This window comes from Phoca vitulina, unplaced genomic scaffold (assembly GCF_004348235.1).
Source record: "Phoca vitulina isolate PV1807 unplaced genomic scaffold, GSC_HSeal_1.0 scaffold82, whole genome shotgun sequence".
NCBI lineage: Eukaryota > Metazoa > Chordata > Mammalia > Carnivora > Phocidae > Phoca > Phoca vitulina.
Genome location: NW_022589785.1, coordinates 5,380,273 through 5,407,226, shown reverse-complemented (window position 1 = coordinate 5,407,226; position 26,954 = coordinate 5,380,273). Strand labels below are relative to the sequence as shown.

Sequence of the window (26,954 nt, the reverse complement as noted above, 5' to 3'; positions counted from 1 at the left end):
CCTGCATGGTATTAACATTTCTACAGGAGGAAGAAGGAGCAATGAGGGTGGCATCTAAGGAACCTGAGAATGGGAAAACCCCAAAACAGCCAATAAGTAGTCACTGCAAAGTGCAGAGGCCCCATGTGAGACTAGCAGCTGAATCTGAGTTTTCTCCTTCCCACTACCAGGGCTAATGTAGACAGAATTGAAACAGTTGGAGCAGTCCTGCCCCTAGTCTCAGAACCAACATGCCAGGCTCCCTTTTAGGCCAGAGCTTCAAAATGAGAAAAAACTGCTGGAAGTAGAATAGAAATTGAGCAAGAGACAGACAAGAGAGACAAGGAAAGAGAGAATCAGACCAAGTGTTTTAGGGGAATAGAACCAGGATATCCCATAGAGCAAGCTGCCATATTTTTTAATACTACAAATGAGACAGAAGTGGGAGCTCTGTGAAATAGGAAAGTTAACTGATCTTGCCTCACTCTAAAAAGTTCAGAAAGATCAATTCCACATAAAAATGAGCAACAAGGGATGCCTGGGTGGCTCAGTCGTTAAGCATCTGCCTTCAGCTCAGGTCATGATCTCAGGGTCCTGGGATGAAGTCCCACATCGGGCTCCCTGCTCAGTGAGGAGTCTGCTTCTACCTCTCTGCCTGCCTGCCACTCCCCCTGCTTGTGCTCACTCCGAGTCAAATAAATAAATAAAATCTTAAAAAAAAAAAATAACAACAAAATATTTGAAGTCAGATCCTATACAAAGTTATTGTGTGGAAAAGGAAAAGGAGAATAACGTGCCTATAGATAAAGAAAGTATGAAGGAAAGATGTGTCCACAAAACAAAGCAAAAATACAAAACCCTGTCACCTATTACCTCAGAATGAGCTAAAAGACTTTAAGAAAATAAATCCAGGGATGCCAGGGTGGCTCAGTTGGTTAAGAGTCTGCCTTCGGCTGGGGTCATGATCCCAGGGTCCTGGGATCAAGTCCCGCATTGGGCTCCTTGCTCAGTGGGAAGCCTGCTTCTCCCTCTGCCTGCTGCTCCCCCCTGCTTGTGCTCTCTAGTGCGCTCTCTCTCTGACAAATAAATAAAATCTTTTAAAAAAAAGAAAAGAAATCCACACCCAGCCATATCATATTAAAACTCTGAAAAATAAGATAATGAATCTTCAAAACAGCAATAATTAGACTAACGACTTATAAATGGAAGTCTTAAGACAATGAAATATCTTCAAAATGCTGGGGAAAAAACTGGCAACCTAAATTTCTCTATGCAGTGAAATATCCTTCAAAAACGAAAGTGAAATAAAAACATTTTTTTGACAAAATCTGAGACAATTCATCACAAGCAGATCTATTCTAAAGCAAATGATGAGGATATTCCAATGACAGAAGGAAAATAATCACAGATGGAAACCTGGAGACATAGGGGGGAAGAAAAGAACAGGAAGGGTAAATATGTGACTAAATCTAAATGAATATTAGCTGTATAAAACAAGAAAAAATAAATGTTTTGCAGATTTTAAAATATAAACCGAATTAAAATACCTTACAATAAGGGCATATAAGTGGGGAGGGGGACAGACAGAGTTAAAAGTGTTCTAAGGACCTTGCCTTGTTTGGGAAGAGGGCAAAAGGGCCAATTAACATTAGACTCTGATAAACTAAAGATACGTATTATATTCTTTAGGGCAATCACTAAAAGAAGAATAAAAGTTTGGGGAGGGGGAATAAATAAAATACTCAACTGAATTAAAAAACAACAACTTTATTTGAAGGTACTGAAAAGCTACCGAGGAAGTGAAAAAGGACAGGGCCAAGGTCCAGGAGAAGAAGGAGAAGCAGAGGTGAACTCTGCCTAACATGTGCGGCTGGATGGACTGCTGCCACCCTGGAAGCTTCACTGGCAAAGCCGCACCAAGGAGATGGGAACAGCACAGACCCCCACAGGGTATGCACACAGATTTCAGGGGACATCCACAGGTCAAATTTGCTTAAAAGACTTTGAATGAAAAGATTTGGATGATGTTCCAGATTAGGAAAGCCACAATGTTAGAAAAATGAAACAAGAAAGTTTGTAGTAAGGGAAGAGTTGAGGGCTTAAGAACCCACAACATTTCCCTTTTTAAAAAAATGCCTACAGGGGCGCCTGGGTGGCTCAGTTGGTTGAGCAACTGCCTTTGGCTCAGGTCATGATCCTGGAGTCCCGGGATAGAGTCCCACATCGGGCTCCTTGCTCAGCAGGGAGTCTGCTTCTCCCTCTGACCCTCCCCCCTCTCATGTGCTCTCTCTCTCTCTCTCTCTCAAATAAATAAATAAAATCTTTAAAAATAAAAAATAAAAAAATTAAAAAATGCCTTCATGTCAGTGGCTGCCAATTCTTCCTCTGAAATCTACCCTACACTGGCCGCTTCTCTCCAAACCCACCAGCTCCTGCATGTGTCCTTGACCCTGGTGGCTCCCCATTGCATCAGCTCTTCGCTCTTTTGTGCTGCCGCTGAAGCAATTTTAACCAAAACCTGCAGTAGGGGGCAGTGGCCCGTACACATTCTCTCGACTAAAATTTCACTCCCCTTGCCAATGCCAACTTTTTCCCCAGGTTCTGCCCTAGGATCAAGTCAATGTGGTCAGTCTCGACAGTGCCCTGAAAGAGGTTATCTACTTCTGGGCAAATATTTCTTTTCAGAGAGGGTCTTAGCCATCCTGGTTTACTTAGGATTCCTTCATATATTCATTTGATCAAACTAATATATGTTAGATGACCATTATATCATATGCCTGCTGGAGGCTTGGGGGGGTGTGGGGAGGGGAAGAATGTAACACATACCATAACAAAGGTTACACATGGGCTTAATACAAAACAAAAACCTAGAATGAACTCAGAGAAGTTTGGTGTTCTGAGCTAATACTACCTGGCTTTAGAGGGAAATACTCTTCCAAAGGTCATTCGAATCCACAAATATAAGAACTTCCTGGCCACGCATCTGAAAGAAGGAAAGAAAGGATATATACACATTTTAAAACTCCATTTGACTTATTTCATCAATTTTCTGGAAAGCAGAGGGAAACTAAGGTCCCCTGGGGAGAGATGCTAGCATGAGTCAAAAGGTGAATCACAGCTAATCTTGCATCAAATAGAGCATAGGATGGGACAGATTTATAAAGCCAAGATCAAGCAGATTGTTTTTATTATTTTTATTTTTATAAGTAATCTCTACCCTCATTATAGGGCTCCAACTCACAACCCTGAGATCAAGAGTCCTATGCTCTACCAATTGAGCCAGCCAGGCACCCCCCAAGCCGATTATTTTTGAAAAATATTTTCAATATAAAGTCTTTTGTCACTGAAGACTTCAGAGTTGAGGAAAAGGAAGTACATGATAATGCTTTTATTCGTATGATTCTTACTGCCTAAAACACCTAGCAAATGCCCACTTACCTGTCAAGGCTCATCTTCAATGCTTGCTCCTATGTAAAGCCTTCCTGGACCTTCCCCAACCCAAACACAGTGAGTAGCCTTGTACCCTCAACACTCTGATCCAACCGTTAGTAAATATAATGTTATGAAACCAAATCACAGTAATCAGCTCACAGGGGACCTGTTGTTCCCTCTGCACTGTGAGGCCCTGAGAATGGGGACCATGTCTTATAGGATCCCAAGTACCTAGCACAGTGCCTGGTACACACACAAAAAAGGTGGCTTGTCTTGGCCAGTTTGTCTCCAGGTTCAGCTTGGAACACTCTTCTTCCTCCTACCCTTTATCTGGCTTATTCTTACATTAACCTTTAGGACTCATCTTAAACCCCACTTCCTCCAGGAAGTTCCTCTGGCTGCACTAGTGGGGCTGATCTAGCCATGTGGGCCTACAGCACCACATCCTCTCATCTTATAGCATTTATCATGCTTTCCTGGTGTGACTTAACAGTCTGTTAAGCCGACATGATTTTAAGCTTTCATGAGGTCATAGGCCAGGAATGTCTTATTCACCTTGTATGCTCAGCATCTAGCACAACACCTAGCCAAGTAGGCACCTGATAAAAATTTTTTTGTAGTTTTATGGTTTCATTAACACAAACACAATGTGTACAGAAGCTGTCTATTCATTTTCTTTGCTGCGCAGCCTGGCATTGGGATTGGTGGCTCTGATGGTCAGGTGGGCTGCTCTTTCCACAGTGGCTTTGTGGTTCTTAGAGGAGACACTGTGACCAATCCCTGCACCATAAGATTTGTTGCACATCCTCACCACTTCAACCTCCTTGACGCTGTGGACTAGGAACTTCCAGAAGCCACTGGGCAGCATGTGCTTGGTATTCTTGTTGCTCCCGTAACGTATGTTGGGCATCAAGATCTGGCCCTTGAATCTTCTGTGCACCCTACTGTCAATGCCTCTGGGTTTCCTCCAATTGCACTTAATTTTGACATATCTAGTGCCTCCTCAGGCAGCGCCAAGGAAGAGAAAGCCTGATAAATTTTTGTTGAGGGTGCCTGGGTGGCTCAGTTGGTTAAGCGTCTGCCTTTGGCTCAGGTCATGATCCCAGGGACCTGGGATCGAGCCCGGCATCGGGCTCCCTGCTCAGCAGAGAGCCTGCTTCTCCCTTTCCCTCTACTGCTCCCCCTGCTTGTGCTCTCTCTCACTTTCTTTCTCTCTTCTCTCTCTCTTGCTCTCAAATAAATAAAATCTTTAAAAAAAATTTTTGTTGAATGAATAAATGAATGCCTTTGATAGACCTAATCAAAAGTAGTGGAAAATGACAATTTTTCTCAGACTATGTTTGGACTTTTTCTGGAAGACTCTTTATAGCTTACACAGTGTGGGTACAACTAGAGAATGTGAATGAAAACACAGAATGACAGACTTTAAGTGTGCAGATTCCCAAATATCGTTTTCTTCTGAACATCCTGCCACGAAGAGTAGGCATCAAAGTCTCCAACTAATTGAGACAGAAGAATAGGAATCATCCCCTCATTTTCACCAGGGGAGAACAATGGAAAAGCCACTGCAGGCAGGTGACAATTTGCAAGCTCACCTGATACGCAACTCTCGTAACCGGTTCCTTTGGGTCCAACCACGTGAGGCATGATACTGAACTGGATGACTGGCACTAGGTATCTCACTCCGCATCCCAGAGAAGGCAGAAGACTTCTGGTTGGCCAGTATCTTTGGAGGATAAGTTTTCTTAACTGCACCATCCTTAAAAGACCTTAAATTTGAGGAGCAATGGGGAAAGGAGAGAATCAAATTATCTCTGCATGTGATGCAAATATCTTTTAATAAACAAGTGAAATAGATAAGCTCAATGAGACAGACTGATAGTAACTATGCTTCAAGGACAATAAGCAGCTCAGTCTCTGATAGAAATACCTGCCATTCACAATGGTGTGTCCAACATCCCTAAGGCTACCCCCTAGATTCAGTGATGATTAGATCGAAGGGCTCACAGGACTTAGCATATAGTTGCACTCATGGCTATCATTTATTACAGCAGGAGGGCACAAAGCAAAATCAGTAAAGAGAATAGGCGCATGGGGCAAAGGCTGCCGGAAATCAGGTGCGTGCTTCCAATGGTGGAGTCATGTAGGATACCGTTAATTCCCCCAGCACCGAATTATGTGAACACATATGAAACGTTGTCTACCAGGGAAGCTTATTAGAGACTCAGTGGCCAAAGTTCTTACTGGGGGATGGTCCTACAGGCACCCTCTGCCTATCACATACCAAAATTCTAGATTTCTAGAAGGAGAGCAGGTGCTCAGTATAAAACAAATTGCACAAACAGTTCAGGCACAGTTAACTACCCTTATCAGTCAGGGAACGGTGAGAACCCTCCTGAAATCTAAGTTTCTAGACACCAGTCAAAGGCCAACCTTGTAAGCAGGACCTTCTAAGGAGAGCAGTCTCAGGCCTGCAATGTTAATTCTTTTTTGCATGAATGGAAAACAAACATAACAGAGAAGAGCAAAAAGGAAAGTGAGTTCTTTAAAAACACTGATAAAATTGACAAAAAGTCAATGAAACTGATCAGAGAGAGAGAGAAAAAGCCAAAAACCAGTATTAGGGGGGAAACACATCATTACAGATCCTAAGAAATATTGTAAACAACTCAATAAAAATAAATTTGAAGATATAGGTAAAATGGATAAATAGCTAAGAAACCAAAACTTATCAAAACTACACAAGAAGTATAAAATGTGAACAGTCCAATAACCATTAGCAAAAATAAACAGTAGTAAAAACCTTCCCGCAACAAAATCCTCAGGCCTAGATGGTCTTGCTGTCAAGTTCTACCAAAATGTAAAGAAAAATTCATGACAATCTCACATAAACTATTCTGAGAATTGTTTTATTTTTTTATTCTATTCTATTCGAGAAAGAGAGAGAGAGAACAGACGAGGGGCAAAGGGAGAGAGAGAAAGAGAATCTCAAGCAGGCTCCACACAGCGCTCAGCATGGAGCCTGACATGGGGCTTGATCTCACAACCCTGAGATCATGACCTGAGCTGAAATCAACAGTCACACACTCAACCAACTAAGCCACCCAGGCGCCCCCTGAGATTTCTTTTTTTAAAAAAAGAACACTACCTATCCCAAATCTACATAAAACCAGGTGGTTTTAGGAGACTAGCCATAACCTTAATACAAAACCTAACAAGGAAATTTTAAGAAAGAAAAATTTACATCAATCTCACTAATGAATACATATGTAAAAATTTAAACAAAGTATCAGCTAACTCAAGTCAGCAACACAGAAAAAGGATAATACAATATGATGGAAGCTTAATTCCAGAAAGGGAAGGTTAACATTAGAAAAATCAACCATTAAGACAATCATATAATCATTTCAATAGATGCAGAAAAGACAGTTGATTAAAAAATATTCAATATCCATTCATGACAAAAAGTCTTAAACTAGGAAAAGAAACCTTAATCTGATAAGGGCTACCTAAGAAAAACCTACGCAGATACCATACTTAAGGTGAAATACTGATAGCTTTCCCCTTTGAGATTATGAACAGGACATGTAAGACCACTTCTATACAACGTTGTACTGGAAGTTCTGGCTGGCAGAGCAAAGCAAAAAAAGAGAAATTATAAGTCATTAAGACTGGAGAGGGGGAATAAAGTGTCATTTTGCATATGACATGATTATGCATGTAGAAAACCCAAAAGAATCTACAGGTAAATTACTAAAATTTGTACAAGTCTAACAAGACTATTTGATACAAAAACAATATAAAAAATATATATACAGTTGATTCTTGTTATTTCCAGTATTATATTCTATAAAGCCACCTCAAATATTCTGTGTCATGGATTGGAAGAATCAATATTGTTAAAATATCCATACTATCCAAAGCATCCACAGATTCAATGTAATCCTTATGAAAATTCCAGTGGTATCTTTCACAGAAATAGAACAAATAATCCTAAAGTATGTGTAGAGCCAAGAAAGACCCTGAAGAGCCAAAGCAATCTTGAGAAAGAACAAAGCTGGAGACACCACGTTCCCTGATTTCAAATTATATTACAAAGCTATAGTTTTGTTTTGTTTTTTAAAAGATTTTATTTATTTATTTATTTAATTGACAGAGAGAGAGAGAGAGAGAGAGAGAGAGAGACAGCGTGAGAGGGAACACAAGCAGGGGGAGTGGGAGAGGGAGAGGGAGAAGCAGGCTTCTGGCTGAGCAGGGAGCCTGATGCAAGGCTCGATCCCAGGACCCTGGGATCATGACCTGAGCTGAAGGCAGTCGCTTAACCAACTGAGCCACCCAGGCACCCTACAAAGCTATAGTTATCAAAACAGTATGGTACTGGCATAAAAAGACACACAGATCAATGAAACAGACTAGAGAGCCCAGAAATAAACTCATGCTTATATAGTCAACTAATTTATGATAAAGGAACCAAGAACATACACAGCGGGGAAAGGACACTCTCTTCAATAAATGATATTGAGAAAACTGGAGAACTACATGCAAAAGAATAAAATTTACACCATACACAAAAATTAACTCAAAAGGAATTAAAGACTTGAATGTAAGACCTGGAACCATAAAACTCTTAGAAGAAAACATAGATAGTAAGCTCCTTGACATTGGTCTCAGTGCTGATTTTTTTGGACTTGACACCAAAGGCAAAGACAACAAAAGCAAAAATCAACACATGGAACTAAAACTAAAAAGCTTCTGCACAGCAAAGGAAACAATCAACAAAATGAAAAAGCCATCTACTGAATGAAAGAAAATATTTGCAAATCATATGTCTGATAAGGGGTCAATATCCAAACTATATAAAGAACTCCTACAACTTAATAACAAAAAACCCAAACAATCCAATTTGAAAATGGGCAGAGGGCGCCTGGGTGGCTCAGTTGGTTAAGCAACAGCCTTCGGCTCAGGTCGTGATCCTGGAGTCCCAGGATCGAGTCCCATATCAGGCTCCCTACTGAGCAGGGAGTCTGCTGCCTCCCTCTGACCCTCCCCCCTCTCGTGCTCTCTCTCTCAAATAAATAAATAAATAAATCTTTAAAAAAAAAAAGGGCAGAGAACCTGAATAGACATGTTTCCAAAGAAGACATACAAATGGTGAACATGTACATGAAAAGATGCCAGTATCCCTAATCATCAGAGAAATGCACATCAAAACCACAAGGAGATACCACCTCACACGGGTGAGAATGGTTACATCAAAAACACAAGAAATAAGAACTGTTGGCAAGGATGTGGAGAAAAAAGCCCTTACACTGTTCATGGGAATGCAAACTGGTGCAGGCACCATGGAAAATAATGAGTTTCCTCAAAAACTTAAAAAGAGACCTACCATATAATCCACAATTCCACTTCTGGGGATTTATCTGAAGAAGGAAAAAAAACAGTAACTCTAAAAGATATACACACCCCCATGTTCACTGCATTATTTACAATAGCCAAGACGAAGAAACAACCTAAGTGTCCACTGACAGGTGAATGGATAAAGAAAATGTGATATATATATATCTATATATATACATATATATATATACACAACAGCATATTCTTCAGCCATAAAAAAGAATGAAATCCTGCCATCTGCAACAACATGAATGGCCTTGAGGGCCTTGAGGGCCATTAAATGAAACAAGTCAGACAGAGAAAGACACCATGTGATCTCCCTTATATGTGGAATTTTAAAACAGAACAAAATAACAAGCTTACTGACACAGAGAACAGACTGGTGGTTGCCAGAGGCAGGGGTGGAGGTGGGGGGTCAAAATGGGTGAGGGAGTCAAAAGCTACAAACTGCCAGTTATAAAATAAGTAAGTCATGTGGATAAAATGTACAGCATGGTGATATAGTTAATAATCGTATTGCATATTTGAAAGTTGCTAGGAAAGTAAATCTTAAAAGTTCACATCAGAAGAAAAAATTCTGTACCTATGTATGGTGAAAGATGTTAACTAGACTTAAGTGGTAAGCAGTTTGTGATATATACAAATACAGAATCATTATGCTGTACACCTAAAACTAACATAATGTTGTACCTCAATTATACCTCAATAAAAACTTAAAAAAAAGGGAAGGGCAGAGCATTCCTTGTTTCATCTCAGCTGAGAATGTGCCTGTTGAGCAACTCAAATTTTACAAGGCTCTACACATGTCCAAGAATGACCCCGAGAGCACTGAGAAAGCGCTGGGAGATTTGGGGGTTAAAATAAATTTTGGCGATTACATGAATTCACAAATTCAGAATCTACAAATTAGGATCAACTGTATGTATTTCTATAGACTAACAATAAACAAAAAATAAAGCTATTTATATACTGTTTTCAAACCACAAACACCAAGTACAGGAGTAAATCTAACAAAAGTTGCAGGGGCACCTGAGTGGCTTAGTTGGTTAAGCGTCCAACTCTTGATTTCGGCTCAGGTCATGATCTCAGGCTAGGATCGTGTTGGCCTCCCCGCTCAATGGGGAGTCTGCTGGTCTCCCTCTCCCATCGCACCACCCGCCCCCCCCACCGCCCCGCTCGCTCTCTGTCTCTCTCAAATAATAAATCTTTAAAAAAAAGTTATAAACATCTGGGGTGCCTGGCTGGCTCAGCCAGTAGAGCATGCAACTCTTGATCTTGGGATTATGAGTTCAAGTCCCACGCTGGGTAAAGAGCTTACTGGAAAAAAAAGTTGTAAACATTTTTATAGGGAAAATTTTAGGACTTACCAAAACAGTTATTTTTCCCAACGTGATCTATAGCTTCAAAGTAATCCCAATTAAAACCCCAACAGTTTTTGTTTTGCGAGATGGGGAAAAGACCTGACAAGTTGACTCTGAAGCTGATATAGAATTGCAAAGACCAAGACTAGCTTACAGACATTCTTTTAAAAGTCCTTGGTGAGGGGTGCACGGCTGGCTCAGTCAGTAGAGCATATGACTCTTGATCTCAGGGTCATGAGGTCGAGCCCTGTGATGGGTATAGAGATTTCTTAAAATAAAATCTTTTTTAAAGAAGTGTTTAAAAGTACGAGGTGAAAAACCTTACTTAGATCTCAGACTTACTGTAAAGCTATATAATCAAGCCATCATGATTTTGTAGCAGGGACAATTCAACCATAGGCATAAAGTAGAAAGCCGAGAAACAGACCTGAGCTTAAATGGACCTTTGATTAATGATAAAGGTGGCGCTGCAGAGAAGTCTTTCCAGTAAACTGTGCTGGCCCAACTGGATATCCACATGGAAAAAAAAAAAAACAAAAAAAAAAACCTCATATGACAAACAAAAATCACTTTCTTTTTTTTTTATTAAAGATTTTTATTTATTTTTTGACAGAAAGAGACAGCAAGAGAGGAAACACAAGCAGGGGGAGTGAGAGAGGGAGAAGCAGGCTTCCCGCCGAGCAGGGAGCCCAATGTGGGGCTCGATCCTAGGACCCTGGGATTATACCCTGAGCCGAAGGCAGACGCTCAACGACTGAGCCACCCAGGCGCCCCACAAAAATCACTTTCAAATGGTCTAGAGAAAAAAAAACGCAAAATAATAAAGCAATGAAGGCAATACAGAATACATTCATGACCCCAGGAAAGGAAAGATCCCTTAAAACATGATGGAAAAGATACATTAAAAAAAACATCATTTTTACTAAATTAAAGTTTAAAACACCGTAATTCATCAAAAGATACCAGAGTGAAAAAAAGTGAGCCACAAAGAGGGAGAAGATATTTGCAACACACAAAACAGAAAGAACTCACATTTGGAAAAATAAAAATTCCTATATATCAATTGGGGGAAAGACTCAATATACAACTGAATAGAAAAATGCGATTAAGGGGGCGCCTGCGTGGCTCAGTCGTTAAGTGTCTGCCTTCGGCTCAGGTCATGATCCCAGGAGCTCTGCATCCGGCTCCCTGCTCCGCGGGAAGCCTGCTTCTCCCTCTCCCACTCCCCCTGCTTGTGTTCCCTCTCTTGCTGTGTCTCTCTCTGTCAAATAAATAAATAAAATCTTTAAAAAAAAGAAAAAAAAGAAAAATGCGATTAAGAGTTGAATATGTACTTCAGAAAGAGGAAATCCAGATGCCCCAAAACAGGTACTCAACAGCAACATAAATCAGGAAATATGAATAAAAAGCACAGTAAGCTATGACTATATCCCCACCACAGAAGGACAGTGTTGGGGAGATGTGGGCCAACAGCACACCCATACATGGTCAGAACTTACTAGAAATACAAATCACTGGACATGACCCCAGATCTACTGAATCAGAACTCTGATGGTGGAGTCCAACAATCTGTGTTTACCAAGCTCTCCAGAGCATTCTGATGCAGGCTTGAACTTCAGAACCGCTGTGTGCCACACTATGCATATGAGAATCATCACATTCAAAAACTGGAAACAGCCCAAATGCCCGTCAACAGAATGGATAAACTGTAATATTCCTATAATGTATCATAGAGCAAGGAAAATGTGCAAACTACAACTATAGACAATAACATGAAGGAATCTTATAATCTTGAGAGAAAGAATCAAGACACAAAAGAATACATACAATATGATTCCATTTATATAAAGGCAAAGAGGCAAAACTAAACTATATTGTTTTGGAATGCATACTTAACTGGTAAAAATATAAAGAAATTTGAGAAAGTGATTACTATTAAGGTAGGACAGTGGTTTACTCTAGGGAAGAAGAAGTGGGTGTGATTAGGAAAGGATACAGAAAAAGGGACTTCGGAGGTGTTGACAACACACTTCATCGGTGTGATGGTTACATGTTTGTTTCAAAATGATATAATAAACAGTACATTTTATGCACCTTTCTGAATCTAAACTGTGTTCTAATTTTTTTTTTAAAGCAAACACATTCCCTTCTCAAGGTCCCACATCTGAAGCTGTAAAGTAATTGGAGGAAATAAGAGTTAGAGGCTACCGAGCTTCATTTTAAGCCACGGTTAATTTGCTTCAGAGGATGAAATGAGGCAGGCCTGAAGAGTGCTCTACAGAGCACAAGGGAAACACTGTCGGGGTGCTGATTCAGCTTTCAAGGATCCCTTTTCTATGGGATCAGCAGGGGCAGACCTCAGCAGCCATACTGGAGCTCCATGACCCTTCTCCAAGTCCCAGTGGATTAGAGCAGGAGGAGAAATCTGACTCACGCTGGACTATCCAGATTCATCCACCCAGGAGTGAATTTTGAGCTGAGACACAGACTGAACGGGAGTTGGAGGCTGAAGCACCAATATGGCACCACTCAGGAGGAAAGGGCCAAACAACTGCCAGATAGGTCGCTCCCACCATACTCTGGCTTCTACCCTGCCCAAGGCCTAGTAGGTTCTATAAAAAATTTCTGTACGTTAGTTAGCATCATAGGTTGCAAGCAATCAGAACCCAAATCAAATAAGCATAAGGAAAAAAAAGTGTAACAACAGTAAGGGTCCTTCAACAAAACTGACAAGCCTTTAGCAAATTGCTAAAAGTAGGAATGAAAGAGAGGACATTACCACTAACTTTTCATAAATTGAAAGAATATAAAGGACTACTATGAACTTTATGCCAACAAATTAAATAACTGAGATGAAATGAACACATTCCCAGAAAAACACAAATTACCAAAATTGACTCAAGAAGAAGTAGAAACTCTGAATAGACCTATAACAAGCGAAGAAATGGACTTAGTAATTAAAATGTTTCCTACAAAGAAAACCCCAGGTCCAGATGGCTCCACTGATGAATTCTATCAAATATTTTAAAAATAAATGATGCCGATACTCTATAAATTCTTCCAGAAAATAAAGAAGGAATAAACACTTCCAAACTCATACTTTGAGCCAGTATCACACCCTGAAACCAAAGGCAGACAAAAATCCACACACACTGGGACGCCTGGGTGGCTCAGTTGGTTAAATGTCTGCTTTCAGCTCAGGTCATGATCCTGGAGTCCCAGGATGGAGCCCCATGTCAGGCTCACTGCTCAGCAGGGAGTCTGCTTCTCCCTCTGCCCCTCCCAGCTTGTGTTCTCTCTCACTCACTTTCTCTGTCAAATAAATAAATCTTTTAAACACACACACACACACACACACAAAATATAGACCAATATCTAATAAACAAAACTATCAACACAAAAATCCTCAAAATATATTAGTAAACCAAATCCAACACATAAGAACCATACAAAAAACACCATGCCCAAGTTGGATTTATCCTAGGATGCAAGGTTAGTTTAACATCTGAAAATCAATGTAATATACCCTATTAATAAAGGACAAAAACCATAAGATCATTTCAACTGATGCAGAAAAACCATCTGACAAAATCCAACACCAGTCATGATAAAAATTCCCAAGATTCCCACAGAAAACTGATGATATACTAAAAACAAATGATAATTTGAGGATGGCCTATTTACAAAGGTGTGTGTGTAGGGGAACCACAAGGGAAAGTGCAGGAACCTGAAGCTAGTAGAAGCTAAGCTAGTGTCATCTCTAGGCCCAAAGGGATAAGAAGAGGAAATAATTACCAGAATGCAGAAGGAGAGTCAGAGACTCCTGCCTCACCAGGTGCTCTGTGAACTTCAGTGGAGGGACACAGCCAACCCAAAACATCTTGCAAGGAGGGAACCAAGGGAATAAATAAATAGTCTGGCCTCATTCTTCTCCCTCCCCCTACCTCCTGCCAGACCTCTTCTTTGGCCAATCCCATCAGTAAACCTTGGATGCCAATGAGCGGAGATTAGATATTCAGCACAAAGAGATAATTCCCTAGCTCTTGCACTTTGGAAGAATTCTGAACTAGAGCTTCAAGAACTAGAGCTGGTGTCTCAACATTGTTAGATCTTCCTGCTTCTCTCAGTGCGCTGCCTCTGCTTGGTGGATACTGTAACTGCAACCTCAGGAATAGAGAGTAACCCTCTCTTTAGAGAAAAACCCCTGATTAGCCTATGCAGTCACGTGCCCAGGGCAGTGGGACACTCATGACTGGCCAGCTACAAGCCATATATCCACCCCTGTGAGTCTGAGGTTTATTAGTAAACAGCACTCTTTCTTGTAAATTCCTTCCTTTTGTCAAGGTTAGCCAGAGCTGGATTCTGCTATTTGGAATCAAAAGAACCTTCATCTAGGCTGAAAGTAACCATGATCAAAAGCAGGAGAAAGATCCAAAATACAGTCAGCCTTGGGTGTTAGAACTTCCAACCTCAGGATTTCCCAAACACCAAAAGAGGCATCTTTGGGGAAAAAAACTACTGGGGAAATGGAGGGCCCAGAGCACTGTCCAGCATCCAGACCACAGCTACTCCATCTAGCACCATGAACGGCAATTCCCAGCGCTTCCTTCCTGGTGCCCACACTGGTGTTCCCACTACCTATGAGATGCTCAAGGAGGAGCACAAGGTGGCTGTACTCCGGGTGCCCTACAGCTTAGCTCCCACGGTGACCACCATGATCAACATCCGCTGCAAGATGTTGGTGCCCAACCACATCATCTGGTCTCTCTGCAACACAATCTTCATGAACTTGTGCTGCCTGGGTTTCGTGGCATTCACCTACTCCATGAAGTCTAAGGACCAGAAGATGGTGGGTGATGTGGCTGGGGCCCAGGCCTATGCCTCCACCACCAAGTGCCTGAACATCTGGGCCCTGGTCTTAGGCCTCCTTCTGATCATTGCGTTCATCAATATTTCTTTTTTAAAGATTTTATTTATTTATGAGAGAGAGAGAGAGAGAGAACATGGGGGGGTAGAGGAAGAAGCAGACTCCCCACTGAGTAGGGAGCCCAATGTTCATCATTATTTTTCATCATTATTTTTGCCACTGGCTCACTGATAATTTTCTAAGCAATTTCAGAGAACATAAAACATTATGGAAGCTATTAGCAGCTGCCCATGGCCTGAGGCTGTCACTCCTATCACAGAATTTTATATACATGTCAGTCTGCAATTGAATTCAATAAAGTACTTGTGTGTGGGGAGGAAAAAAAAAAAGAACTTCCAAACTCAGCAAAATCATCCTCATTCTTGCTCAAAATCATAATTTTAATGATGGATATTTCCACACACTCAAAATGGTTTTGAACTCTAACATTACGTATGAAATGTACATTACCCTCTAGATGAGAAACCCAAATTATCAACAAAAAAATCCTTACCCAAAGTTCCTTTCTCGCCACTTATGATTTAGGAATGGGTCACAATTTCAGTTATCTTTTTTTATTAAGTCCTATCACTCACCTGGAGTCCACCTTCCTCTGCATTCTCTGCTTACTTCTCTTTTGATGGAAATTTGGCAGTGGCCTGATATACACTTCTCAGTGAGCAGATTCTTCATGAATCAAAAAGTCTTTTATCTTCCCTTTTTAACTATAAAAAAAGAGGGAAAAGGAGAGTAAATTATCTGAAGCCTCTTAGGAGCCACATTTCTGAACAGCTACATGCTAGCTCCTAATCTCTTCTTAATTCAACATTAGATGAACATGGCAAGTCTATGAAATTTTTTTAATTGCATTTTGAGAGACTATGGACTCCGAGAAACAAACGGAGGGTTTTAGAGGGGAGGGAGGTGGGGGGATGGGTTAGCCCGGTGATGGGGGTATTAAGGAGGGCACGTATTGCATGGAGCACTGGGTGTTATATACAAACAATGAATCATGGATCACTACATCAAAAACTAATGACGTAATGTATGGTGACTAACATAATAAAAAAAATTTAAAAATTAAAAAAAAATAAAAAATAAAAAGTTATTTTATAAGAAAGGAAACTGGGAGGAGAGAGAATGACACTCAAAAGGCTATAACTAACTGGCTCATTCTTCTTATCCAGGTGATGCTCTAAGACCTCCGACTTCCCTTCACAGGAACACTAGGAGAGGCCTAGATTTCTTATTTTTTGCCTAGATTAATTTTTTTTCGCTGTCAATGTTACCTCTAAGAATATCCAGGGAGTTTTGGTCAAAAATAAATTACCGTGTACAGTTCCCATTTTCATTTGGTGATAATTTCTACCAGTAATATTCATTATGAACCAATAAGCAACATAGTTTTTATTTATTTCTTAGCACAAAGAATAGCAATGTTGTGGGTTGGATTGTGTCCCCCTAAAAGAAGTCCCAACTCTGAGTACCTATGAATTGACCTGATTTGGAAATTGTCTTTGCAGATGTAATTAAGGTGAGGTCACACTGGAATAAGGTGGGCCCTTAATCCAGTATGACTGGCATCTTTATAAAAAGAGGGGATGAGACTGAGGGACAGATACACACAGAAAGGAGAATGCCATGTGAAGAAAGACATACAGGGAGAACAGCATGTGATGATGAAAGCAGAGACTAGAAAGATGTGTCCACAAGGTAAGGAACACCAAGGACTGCTGGCAACACCAGAAGCTAAGAGAAACGCATTAAACAGATCCTCCTCCAGAGCCTCCAGAAAGAGGATGGCCTGTTGACATCTTGATGTCAGATTTCTAGCTTCTGGAACTATGAAACAATACATTTCTGGTGTTTATAAGCCACCAAGTATATACTATTTTGTCAGAGCAGCCTTTGGAAACTAATTCAAGTAGTAACAAAAAGGAGTAAGATTTAAGTACATGGTGGAAGAAAGCTAATAGGGTGGACTTGTCTTATGTTGAGTAATTGTGAGGTATTTATAAGACATTCATTCTAAAAGAATGAAATCACCCTTTATATTTCAATGACAATCAGAGAAGGAATTAGCCAGAAAAGAAAGTTAAACCATACAAAACGAATAGACCTTACTGAGATCAAACATTTGTCCTCCTTGTCTTTCTGGTATCACACTCCAAGTAACAAAAGTCACCATTAGTGACTATTTCCGTAAATAAAGGATATTTCAAACAGGGATTTTTGGCTAAATACTGCTATAATAAATGAGTCACCGCCTTGGGTTCATGTCTTGTTGTAATGATTAATGATTCTCTGGAATACCTACAGAGTGGGATACCAACAAGAAGCAGGCCCACAGAATCTCAGAAGAGCTCAGAACTAGAAGGAACAAAGGAATGGCTCCCAGAACTGAAGCCACAAGCCACAAATGAGGGGACTGAATGAAAGTCTACATGGTGAGCATTTGGGGCCACTGGTCTCCTTCCCAACCCTCCCAGGCAGGGTATCCAGCTCCTTCTCCACACCTTGCTTCCAGAATTCTGGCAGTTCGACTGGTACCTCCCAGTCAGGAGACTGGAAGAACCTTTGCAGAAGAAGCTAAAAACTAAAAGCCCTCAAGATTCTCATATCTGTTCCCTACCTCCCTCAATGAAAATGCACGCTCGCCCCTAGAGAGAAGCTCACAAACCTGCAAGTCCTGCTCAGACACTGGGAGCGTCTAACTAATTTCTCAGTTGCTGACAATTAAGTATGAATGGACAATCAAGAATCACAAGAGATTTGGATGTGACCTCCAACAAGAAAGAGACCAAAGCAAATGAAGAAATCTGAGGAAGTCCATGACCTGTGATGTACTCCTGCCAAGAACTTGAATCTAAATATCATCAAGCATCATCTACAACTAAGTACCAACTTACCAAAAATATAGGGAATAAAAATGATTCTGCAATCAGCAAAATCGATGATGTAGGAAACTTCAAAGGACTAACGACCCAGTTCCTTCAACAAATAAACTGCAGAGCAAAGAGGGGAAACTTACACATTAAAAGACACTTAAGATGTAGATCAATCAAATGCAATGTATGGACTTTGATTTTGGATCTTGATTTTAACTAACTACAAACCAACTGTCAAACAAAAAATATGAAACAATCAGGGAAACTTAAACTTTAAACTTTTTCTATTCTAAAAAATATTTTAATGAGTTATTAAAGAATTATCATTAATTTTTTGGGGGGCGCCTGGGTGGCTCAGTTGGTTGGGTGTCCGACTCTTGATCTCAGCTCAGGTCTTGATCTCAGGGTTGTGAGCTCTGAGCTCAGCATGGAGTCTGCTCGAAATTCTCTCTCTCCCTCTCCCTTTGCTCCTCCCCTGGCTCATGCACACTGTCTCTCTCTAAAATAATCTTAAAAAAAGAAAAGAAAAGAAAAGAAAAGAAAAGAAGAAAGTCTCTCAAAACTGAAGGATGCAAATCCTCAGAGAGGTCCTGCAAGAGGCCAAATGTCAGAGATCAAACACTTTTTCCCTGTGCAAGGAGAAAAAGTTTAAGCTATCCCGTCCTTTTTTTTTTTTATTAAGATTTTATTTATTTATTTGGGAGAGAGCATGAGAGAGCACAAGCCGGGGGAGCTGCAGAGGGAGAGGGAGAAGCAGGCTCCCCACTAAGCAGGGAGCCCAACGCAGGGTTCGATCCCAGGACCCCACCACCCCGGGATCATGACCTGAGCCGAGGGGAGGGATAGACGCTTAACTGACCAAACCACCCAGGCACCCCTAAGCTATCTCATTCTTGAGAAGTTACAGGAAAACTGGATGTTGTCAAAATTAAAAATAGTTGTGTTTCAAAGGACACCATCAAGAAAGTGAAAAGACGACTCACTGAATGCGAGAAAATACTGGCAAATCTATTAAGAGACATATCTAGATTATATTTTTAAAAATTCCTATTACACAGTAATAAAAAAAAACCCAATTTTAAAATGGACAAAGCATGTGATTAGACATTTCTCAAAAAAAATACATAAATGGCCAATAAGCACATTATAAGATGTTCAGTATCAGGGCACCTGGGTGGCTCAGTCGTTAAACGTCTGCCTTCAGCTCAGGTCATGATCCCACGGTCCTGGGATCGAGCCCCACATCGGGCTCCCTGCTCAGCGGGAAGCCTGCTTCTCCCTCTCCCACTCCCCCTGCTTGTGTTCCCTCTCTCGCTCTCTCTCTCTCTGTCAAATAAATAAATAAAATCTTAAAAAAAAAAAACAAACCAAGATGTTCAATATCATTAGCCATCAGGGAAATGCAAATCAAATCCCAATGAGATAACCATTAGGATGGCTACAATCAAAAAGAAAGATTGGGGCACCTAGCTGGCTCAGAGGAACAGGCAACTCTTGATCTCAAGGTCGTGAGTCCGAGCCCCACATTGAGTAGAGATTATTTCAAAAATTAAACTTAAAAAAAAAAAAAAAGACAAAGATAATAACAAGTGTTGGTGAGGATGTAGAGAAAGTGAAACCCTCAGACACTGCTGGTGATAATGTAAAATGGTGCAGCCACTTTGGAAAACTGGCAATTCCTCAAAAAGATAAATATAGAGTTACCATTTGACCTAGCAGTTCCATTCCTAGGTACATAGCCAAGAGAACTTAAAACAAATGTCTATACAAAAACCTGTATATGAATGTTCACAGCAACATTATTAATAATAGCCAAAAAAGTGAAAGCCCAAACGTCCACCAACTCATGGATGGACAAACAAAATATGGTATATCCACACAATGAAATATCATGCAACCATAAAAAGAAATGCACTACTATTACATGTTAAAACATGGATGCATACTGGCACATGCTAGGTGAAAGAAGCGAATCACACAGGACCATTTATCATATGATTCCATTTATATGAAATGTCCAGAACAGATAAATCTATAGAGTCACGAAGTTAATGCCTGGCTGCCTAGGGCTGGAAGGACTGAAGGGAAATGGGGAGTGACTCCTAACATTAAGGGTTTCTTTTCAGGGTGATGAAAATGCTCTAAAATTGATTATGGTGATGGTTGCATAACTGAATATATTAAAAACCACTGAAGACTTTCAATTGGTGAATTGTATTCTATGTGAATTATATTGCAATAAAGCTGTTAAAGAAAGAAAAGGAGGAAGTAGAAGCAGTAGTTATTAAAGGAAAATGTATCCCCAAAACCAAGGAAGCAAATAGAGGGGAAAAAAAGGAACACAGGCAACAGCAAATTCAATATAAGAGAATAGCAAAAAGAAGCAAATCCCAGGATAGATGTGAAAAGAAGTTTCTGGATTAGAACTGAGTACAGCAGGCACAGAACCACCAGATCAGATTAGAACAGAGGAAGATCTCCAGGAAAAAGATGAAATGGACAGTTTTGAGAGTAATTTTGCAAAAAATTTAGATAGGCATATGAGAAATGCTGATGCATTCAGGGGAAAAAAATTTAATGACCTGTGCATGAGTACTAGGCAAATGAGAAAATAAGATAATTATTCATTTTCAGAAAAAAATAATGGGATGTACAAGAAAGAACAGTTGCAGTACTCTGGTATAGCTGTGAAATGTTATATAACACTGACCACTTATCTTCCACGGATAACAGTCAACACTTTATGTGTAAAACTAAAAAATCAGGAAATATCGCCCGTAAGGATATATACTTCCAACTTATAAGTAAGATCAGGAGAAACTGCTAGCAGAACGGAAATTATGACTGGGGCGTGGGGCTATTTTCTATTCTAAGCTTTTTTTTTTTTAAGATTTTATTTATTTGACAGAGAGACAGCGAGAGAGGAGGGCACACAAGCAGGGGGAGTGGGAGAGGGAGAGGCAGGCTCCCCGCGGAGCAGGGAGCCCGATGCGGGGCTCGATCCCAGGACCCTGGGATCATGACCTGAGCCGAAGGCAGACGTTTAACGACTGAGCCACCCAGGCGCCCCTCTACTATAAGCTCTTAATATTGGTTTTTAAAATCATGTATGTTAACTTGAAAAATTAAATAACTTCTTAAAGAAGTTTCTACAGGGGGCACCTGGGTGGCTTAGTCAGTTAAGCATCTACCTTCGGCTCAGGTCATGATCCCAAGCCCCGCATCGGGCTCCCTGTTCAGCCGGGAGCCTGCTCCTCCTGCTTATGCTCTTTCTCTCTCTCTCGCTGTCAAATAAGTAAATAAAATCTTTAAAAAAAAAAGTTTCTACAGTACTTCGCAGCTGCTAACAATGACTGAGAAATCAGTGATCCTACTAAAGAAAAGCAAGGAAAGACCTAAATTTATATCTTAAGCATCCAAAACAGTTTCAACTACTTCTTCCAGGAAGCCTTGCCTGATACCTCCAAGCTTCATATTTTCATGGCACTTGGGCGGGTACCATGAGATCTAAAACGAATAAATTAAAAAAACAAAAAAACACTTATGTAGCGGGTACTCTCTGTCAGGTATAGATAGTACTAAACATTTTTCATTCATAACCTGCCTTTTAACAACCACCCAAACAGGTGGTAGCCATTTCATTTTATAGACGAAGTACCTAATTGAGGTCATTAGCAAAGAGGTAGGGCCGGACTGGTACTCAGGTCCCTAACACCATTCGTTCAAATATTTACTATGCATCTACACAGGCTGACAAGAAACCTGAACTGCCTCCCATGAGATAATAAAGAAGCATTTATCTCCCGCTGCCGGTGAGGCTTCGCTGTTGTTGACCTGCTGGGCCCTCTGGGTTCAGATGAGGCCTCCCAGGTTTGTGCACACTAGCCCCGGGCCTGGCCACGCAGCAGGGACCCAGAAACTCCCGATTCGGATCCGCGCATGCTAATGAGCCTTGCATGGATGCAGGCACCGGCGCCCGCCTGCAGCGCACCAGACGCGCGGGAGGAAGCGGCGCCCGGAGTCCGGGCGACTAGACGCTGACGGGAAGCAGCACCCGGCAAGAAGGACGCAAGCACCATGCTGGGCGAGGAAGGCGGGCTCCGAAAGTCCTGCGCACTCTCTTCACACCTCTTGCATTCCCAGATCACAGTCCGTGGATAGGCAGCATCGCCTGCACTCCTAGAGAAGGAAGCGGAGGCCCCAAGAGGAGAATCCACAGGGACGTGCGCTCGCCGCTGGACTCCCAATCGAGGAGGCCGAGCCACTCAGAGGCTGGAGACAATGCGACCGGGCCTCATACCTGACAAGCCGAGCACTCCGGCCTCGCGAAGTCCCAGCAGGAGTGGGCAGCCGCGGCCCGCGCTCGTCCGACCCGCAGGGCCCACACCCCCCTCAGCGCTTCCCGCGTCTCAGCACGCGTGTCTCGCGCCGGCCCCGCCCCTGTCTCCACGGCGACGCGGCGTGCGTGTGACACGCCCCTCCAGGGACTCTGGAGTTCGCGCAGCCTCAGTCCGATAGGTGACACGCCTCCCTCTGGCAGCCGCAGAACACCGGCAAGGCTGTGTTGGCCCCAAAGTGCGCGGATGAATACGCCGTCTGTGCAACCTCAAGGTGGGCTTTCGAACTCCTTAGCCCACTCGCTTCTCTCAGAGCTCAGCTTCCTACAGCCACTCTTAGACAAGAGAAGTAGGAGTTATTTCGAATCGGATTTCCGAGCTACGCCTCACGCGGCAGGGACTAGGGATGAGGCCCACGCGGACGAAGGTCCTCCTTCCCCCCACTGCCAGGCTCCCGCGTGAGCCTCTCTAGCTCTTGGTTCTCCATGGTTCCCAGCCGGTGCGAGCCAGCCCCTAAAGAGTAGGGCGCGCGCATGCGTGGACCAGGGAGGTTGTCAATCTGAAGGGCAAGGGATATGTTGTTCCGCGGCCCCCGAATTTAAATTATCCCAGGCTGGGATCTTCTCTGAACCCTTCCTTAAAAAAATGTAGTTAAGCACTAATTGTTAGTAAATAGTCGTTCATTTTTTTAAAAACTCTTTTTATCTTTTAAAAAATAGGAGTAAGGGAAGTTAGGTGGGGCACTTTCATATGCTTTTCTCCTGCGCTTTGTAAAACATTTGAAAGCACATGAGATTTTTGGTGGAGACAGCAAAGGCTAGCATTATGTACTTAAATGCTTGAAAGATTTTATATTACAAATATGAGGTAAAATAACTTGTTGGGTGTACTGGGATTAAAGTCACACAGGTAGTTTGCATTTTTACTCTATTTTCTACATATGCTAATTTTTGTTACTAAAAAACAGGTGTTTAAAAGAAGTTCCACTTTAGCAGGACACGGGAACCAATCTTTTAGGGATGACTAGTGAGTTTCAAAGTCCTAATTAACACTAATATTTACTAACTGTAAAATTAGTCTTATAAGTACTTTATGCTTTCTAGATGATTTGCTGATGCTTTATTCCTGTCATGTACCTTTACTACCGTCAACTTTGACTAATTTAGGAAGGGATGAAAGGCATTTTCGAATTATTAATGCAAATAATTACTCCTGTCAGGAAAGATTAGAACAGTATAGAGTAACAACAGCTAGTTGAGCAGGACTTACTCAGTTGGCTCTGTTTTAAGTACTTCCCATAAATAAAATCAAACATGTAAAGCACCAGAAAGGGTAGAGGCTCTGCAAAGAATTTGTGTGGTCTTCCAAAAGTCCCTTAATTTCTTTATAGTCCTTAACCTGAGTACATTATGCCACACACCTGTGAAACTGTTCAACTCTTCTTAGAACCAGGGATTACCCTTAGAGCAAGAAAAACTAAACAGGAAAAAAACGCATTTAGAGAGGCACTGCCTAGTTGAGGTGTAATCCCAACTTTCTGAGATTAGGCTGCTCTAAAAATTACTAGGTTTCTAGTATTTTCATTTGCTTCTCTACTGCTCTTGGACTGCTAATTTCCCCAACTGACTGAACTTTTGAGTCCCCTTATGCCAAACTTTGAACCAACAACTGAACCTAAATGAAGATCTTACAAATACTTAGTAAAGAACAAGAATAAATAATTTCTCTTATTCTCTCAAGGAGCCTTCTCACACAGATATTTGAAAATTCATTAATTGCAAAAAGGGGCATTTAGAATTATAAACTATCATTCTTACCGAGAATATTCAAAAGCTACAATTAAACAAGGATTTGCAAGCATCTAGGTTTTGCATGACACAGGTGACCCTCCTTTAGTAAATTACTACCTTTATTCCCAGGTACTAATTTGCATCTCCTTTCACAAGGACAAATTGAGTCTCTGAGAGATAAGTGAGTTGAGACCAAGGTTCTACAAGATACTAAAGGAGAGCTTGGTGGAAGAGTACATCCCAACTAGGATAGACCGGAGGGCCCAGGAAATTAGCTCCAGGCCAGGCATCTACCATGGTAGCTACAATGCCTTGAGCAGATTTTATGTGTATTTGTGGTAATTTTAACGACTGAGCCACCCAGGCGCCCCTTTTGGTAATTTTATTTTATTTATTTATTTATTTTTCCCCTTTTGGTAATTTTAAAATATGTCCACAAATTCTTTTGACACTTCTATATAAAAGTAGTCTAAGTCCCCTCCCCTTAGTGACTTCTTAATAGAATACAGCATGTGGCAGAACACTGAGTGACTCCGAGGCTAGGTTAGAAAAGGCAGTTCAGCAACTGGCTGCCCAGAGAATCCTGCCACCATGTTGTGAGAAAAGCTCGGGCCACAGAGAGGGCATGTATAAACATTCCAGTCAACAGCTCCAGGAGTCCCAGCCGACAGCCACCATCAAGCACCAAATATGTGAGTAAGCGAGCCATTAGATGGAGCAGAAACCAGGTGTCTTGCAAAATAAATATTGAGTTAAGCCACTGAGTTTTGGGGTGGTTTATTACACAGGAATAAGGACAATGTTCTTAATCTCTCTAATTCCTCAAAAGTAGGTACTGCTATCCTTTTTTGACAAAGGAGTAAACAGATCCAGAAAAACAAAATGACTGGCTCAGGTTTCACACCAACTGGCAGAACCAGAATATAAGAGCTTCAAAGAATGGGCCTTCTTCATTATATCTGATAGCAAAAGGATTATACCATTATCGTCAACCTTAGGAAGAACCTGATTCCAAAAGCAACTTGATTTCTAAAATATTAAGACGAGCATTGTTTGATTACCTACAATGTGCCTCTGAATAGGCTTAAAAAAAAAAAAAGGCAGCTTTACAGAGGTTGTGTAAGGCTTTTTACCCAACTTATCCTTTTTAATATTGATAACAGCCCCTGTGAAATGGGTTATCATCTTTCCAATTTTATTGATTAGAAAACCAAGGCTAAGGATAAAGAACTGGCCTAACCCCAGCCTGTAGGGTGTGGCAGAACTGGGATGCAAACTCCAGCCCAATTTGCAGATGTTTCCCTCTGCCTCTTGCCTGCAAAGATCGTTAACACATTTTATTAAAAAAAAATTGAAACACATTTTATTCAGTATTACAGACTAAAAGAAAAATGTTTTCATAATTTTCTCGGTTGCCAAGACTCATAGGAAAGGAACTTGGCGATCACTCAATGCCCAATCCCCTTATTTTACAAGTGAAGTTCAAAGTAGGCCCCTTCAAAGAAATGGAGACTTCACTACCCTTTAGCGAGAAAAACTGCGTTTCCCTCTACGCCCATGTAACATTTCACAGCAAGCCCGGGCGGTCGCACGCGACAGAAATTGGGGCTGGGGATATTCCTGCAGACCGGGCTCACATATGATCTCCGTCAAACCTTTACTGATGGCTCCTCCCCAGCATGGCAATTACTCTCATTTCTCAGAGTAGGGAAATTGTTTGCATTGCTGTGCACCCATTTGCCAAAGTCTCGCCCCTTGTACTATGCGCTTCACATTCGCCGTCTCATTTTCACCCAAACACACTCGCACTTCCCCTTCCCGTGCAGGCTTGGAAAGACTCGGGTTATGGGCGGGGGCGAAAAAAAGCACCTTTCAATGAATCTGTCAGTCGCCTTTAGCTCAATCAAAAGCAATGGTGGCAAGTTTGTTAATGCAACAACATACAATCACAGAAATTTATAGAGAGGAGCCATTTTAGAAAGAAAAAGGGAGAAAAAGGGCTTTGCCCAACATTACGCCACTAATGAAAAACCTGAGATTCGAGCCCACAAACGCCAGGCTCAAAAGCCCCGAGGTTCGCCTCAGACTGCCACCGCCGAAGCCCCACGGTTCCCCACCGTCGCGAACCGTGCGAACGCAGCCGCCGTCGCGCTCCTAAGTCGCACCAGGCCGCGGACCCCGGACCCAGACTTCGCTGGGACCACCGCCTTCCAGGGAGAGCTGCCAGGCGCGTACTGCAGGCTCCAAGCACCGCCCGCCCCTTTCCGCTCCGCCCCGCCCCGAAGCGCTCGTGGGAACGCAGCGTCCTCCCGAGGGCTGCCCAGGACGACCGCCTGCGCGCACCGAGAAAGGCTTCCGCCGCCGCTGCCCCAGCCCCCTCCCCGCCGTCGCCATCTCCTCCCCGCCTCCGCCTCCCCGCCGCCGGGCGCACGCTGGGGCCGGCGCCCGGGGAGCGCGCCGCAATGTTTCTCTTTTCCGCCCGGCACCGCCGCGGCCACCTCACATCCGGGCGCGCAGTGGCGAAGGCGGTGCTGGGGCCCGGGTGCGTGGAGGGAGTTATTAAGGGGGAGGGGGCCTGGGAGGAGGGGCGGAGGGCTGGGCTGTGGTTACGGCGGCTGAAGAGAGACAGCCCAAACGGGGGGGGGGGCGAGAGCGAAGGCCTCGCGGAGCAGCCTTCGGACCGGCGCGGGCGGCGGGGAGGGGAACGGCGGCCGAGGCAAAGGGCCGCCGAGCGGCGGAGGCACCGAGTAAGTGCCCGGCGGCAGCGGGAGCTGGGGCGCCTCGCGCCAAGGGCCGCAGGGAGGGCAGAAGCGCGGGCGCGCTGCTCCTGGGGTCGCGTGCGTGAGCGCGACCGCCGGGGTGCG

At 42.4% G+C, this 26,954-nt stretch overlaps 3 protein-coding genes across 11 annotated transcripts in view; 2 read left to right on the top strand and 1 right to left on the bottom strand.

Moving 5' to 3' along the window:
- Positions 1 to 26,954, bottom strand: part of SFI1 (SFI1 centrin binding protein) — a 97,572-nt gene that overhangs the window by 69,496 nt on the left and 1,122 nt on the right. For 2 of the 8 annotated variants that reach the window (XM_032395174.1, XM_032395180.1), the window contains exons 1-5: positions 26,218 to 26,339; positions 15,672 to 15,800; positions 8,798 to 8,831; positions 5,007 to 5,180; positions 2,891 to 2,962 (exon numbers count right to left, since the gene is read on the bottom strand). In XM_032395174.1, coding sequence (XP_032251065.1) covers positions 2,891 to 2,962; positions 5,007 to 5,180; positions 8,798 to 8,831; positions 15,672 to 15,768 — 377 coding nt within the window. In that variant the 5' untranslated portion in view covers positions 15,769 to 15,800; positions 26,218 to 26,339. The other 6 variants (XM_032395175.1, XM_032395176.1, XM_032395177.1 and 3 more) reach the window with 6 other exon arrangements.
- Positions 13,875 to 15,120, top strand: LOC116625996 (putative dispanin subfamily A member 2d; the record flags this gene model as incomplete). Its single annotated transcript, XM_032395028.1, has 1 exon — positions 13,875 to 15,120. A coding segment is annotated over exon 1 (369 nt), but the record flags the coding sequence as incomplete, so codon positions are not given.
- EIF4ENIF1 (eukaryotic translation initiation factor 4E nuclear import factor 1) overlaps positions 26,614 to 26,954 on the top strand; it is a 46,144-nt gene continuing 45,803 nt past the window's right edge. Inside the window, exon 1 of one of the 2 annotated variants that reach the window (XM_032395188.1) lies at positions 26,614 to 26,632. The gene's annotated coding sequence lies outside the window, so the exon portion shown is untranslated. Of the gene's footprint in view, positions 26,633 to 26,713; positions 26,838 to 26,954 lie in introns of those variants that run through there. The other variant, XM_032395185.1, reaches the window with a different exon arrangement.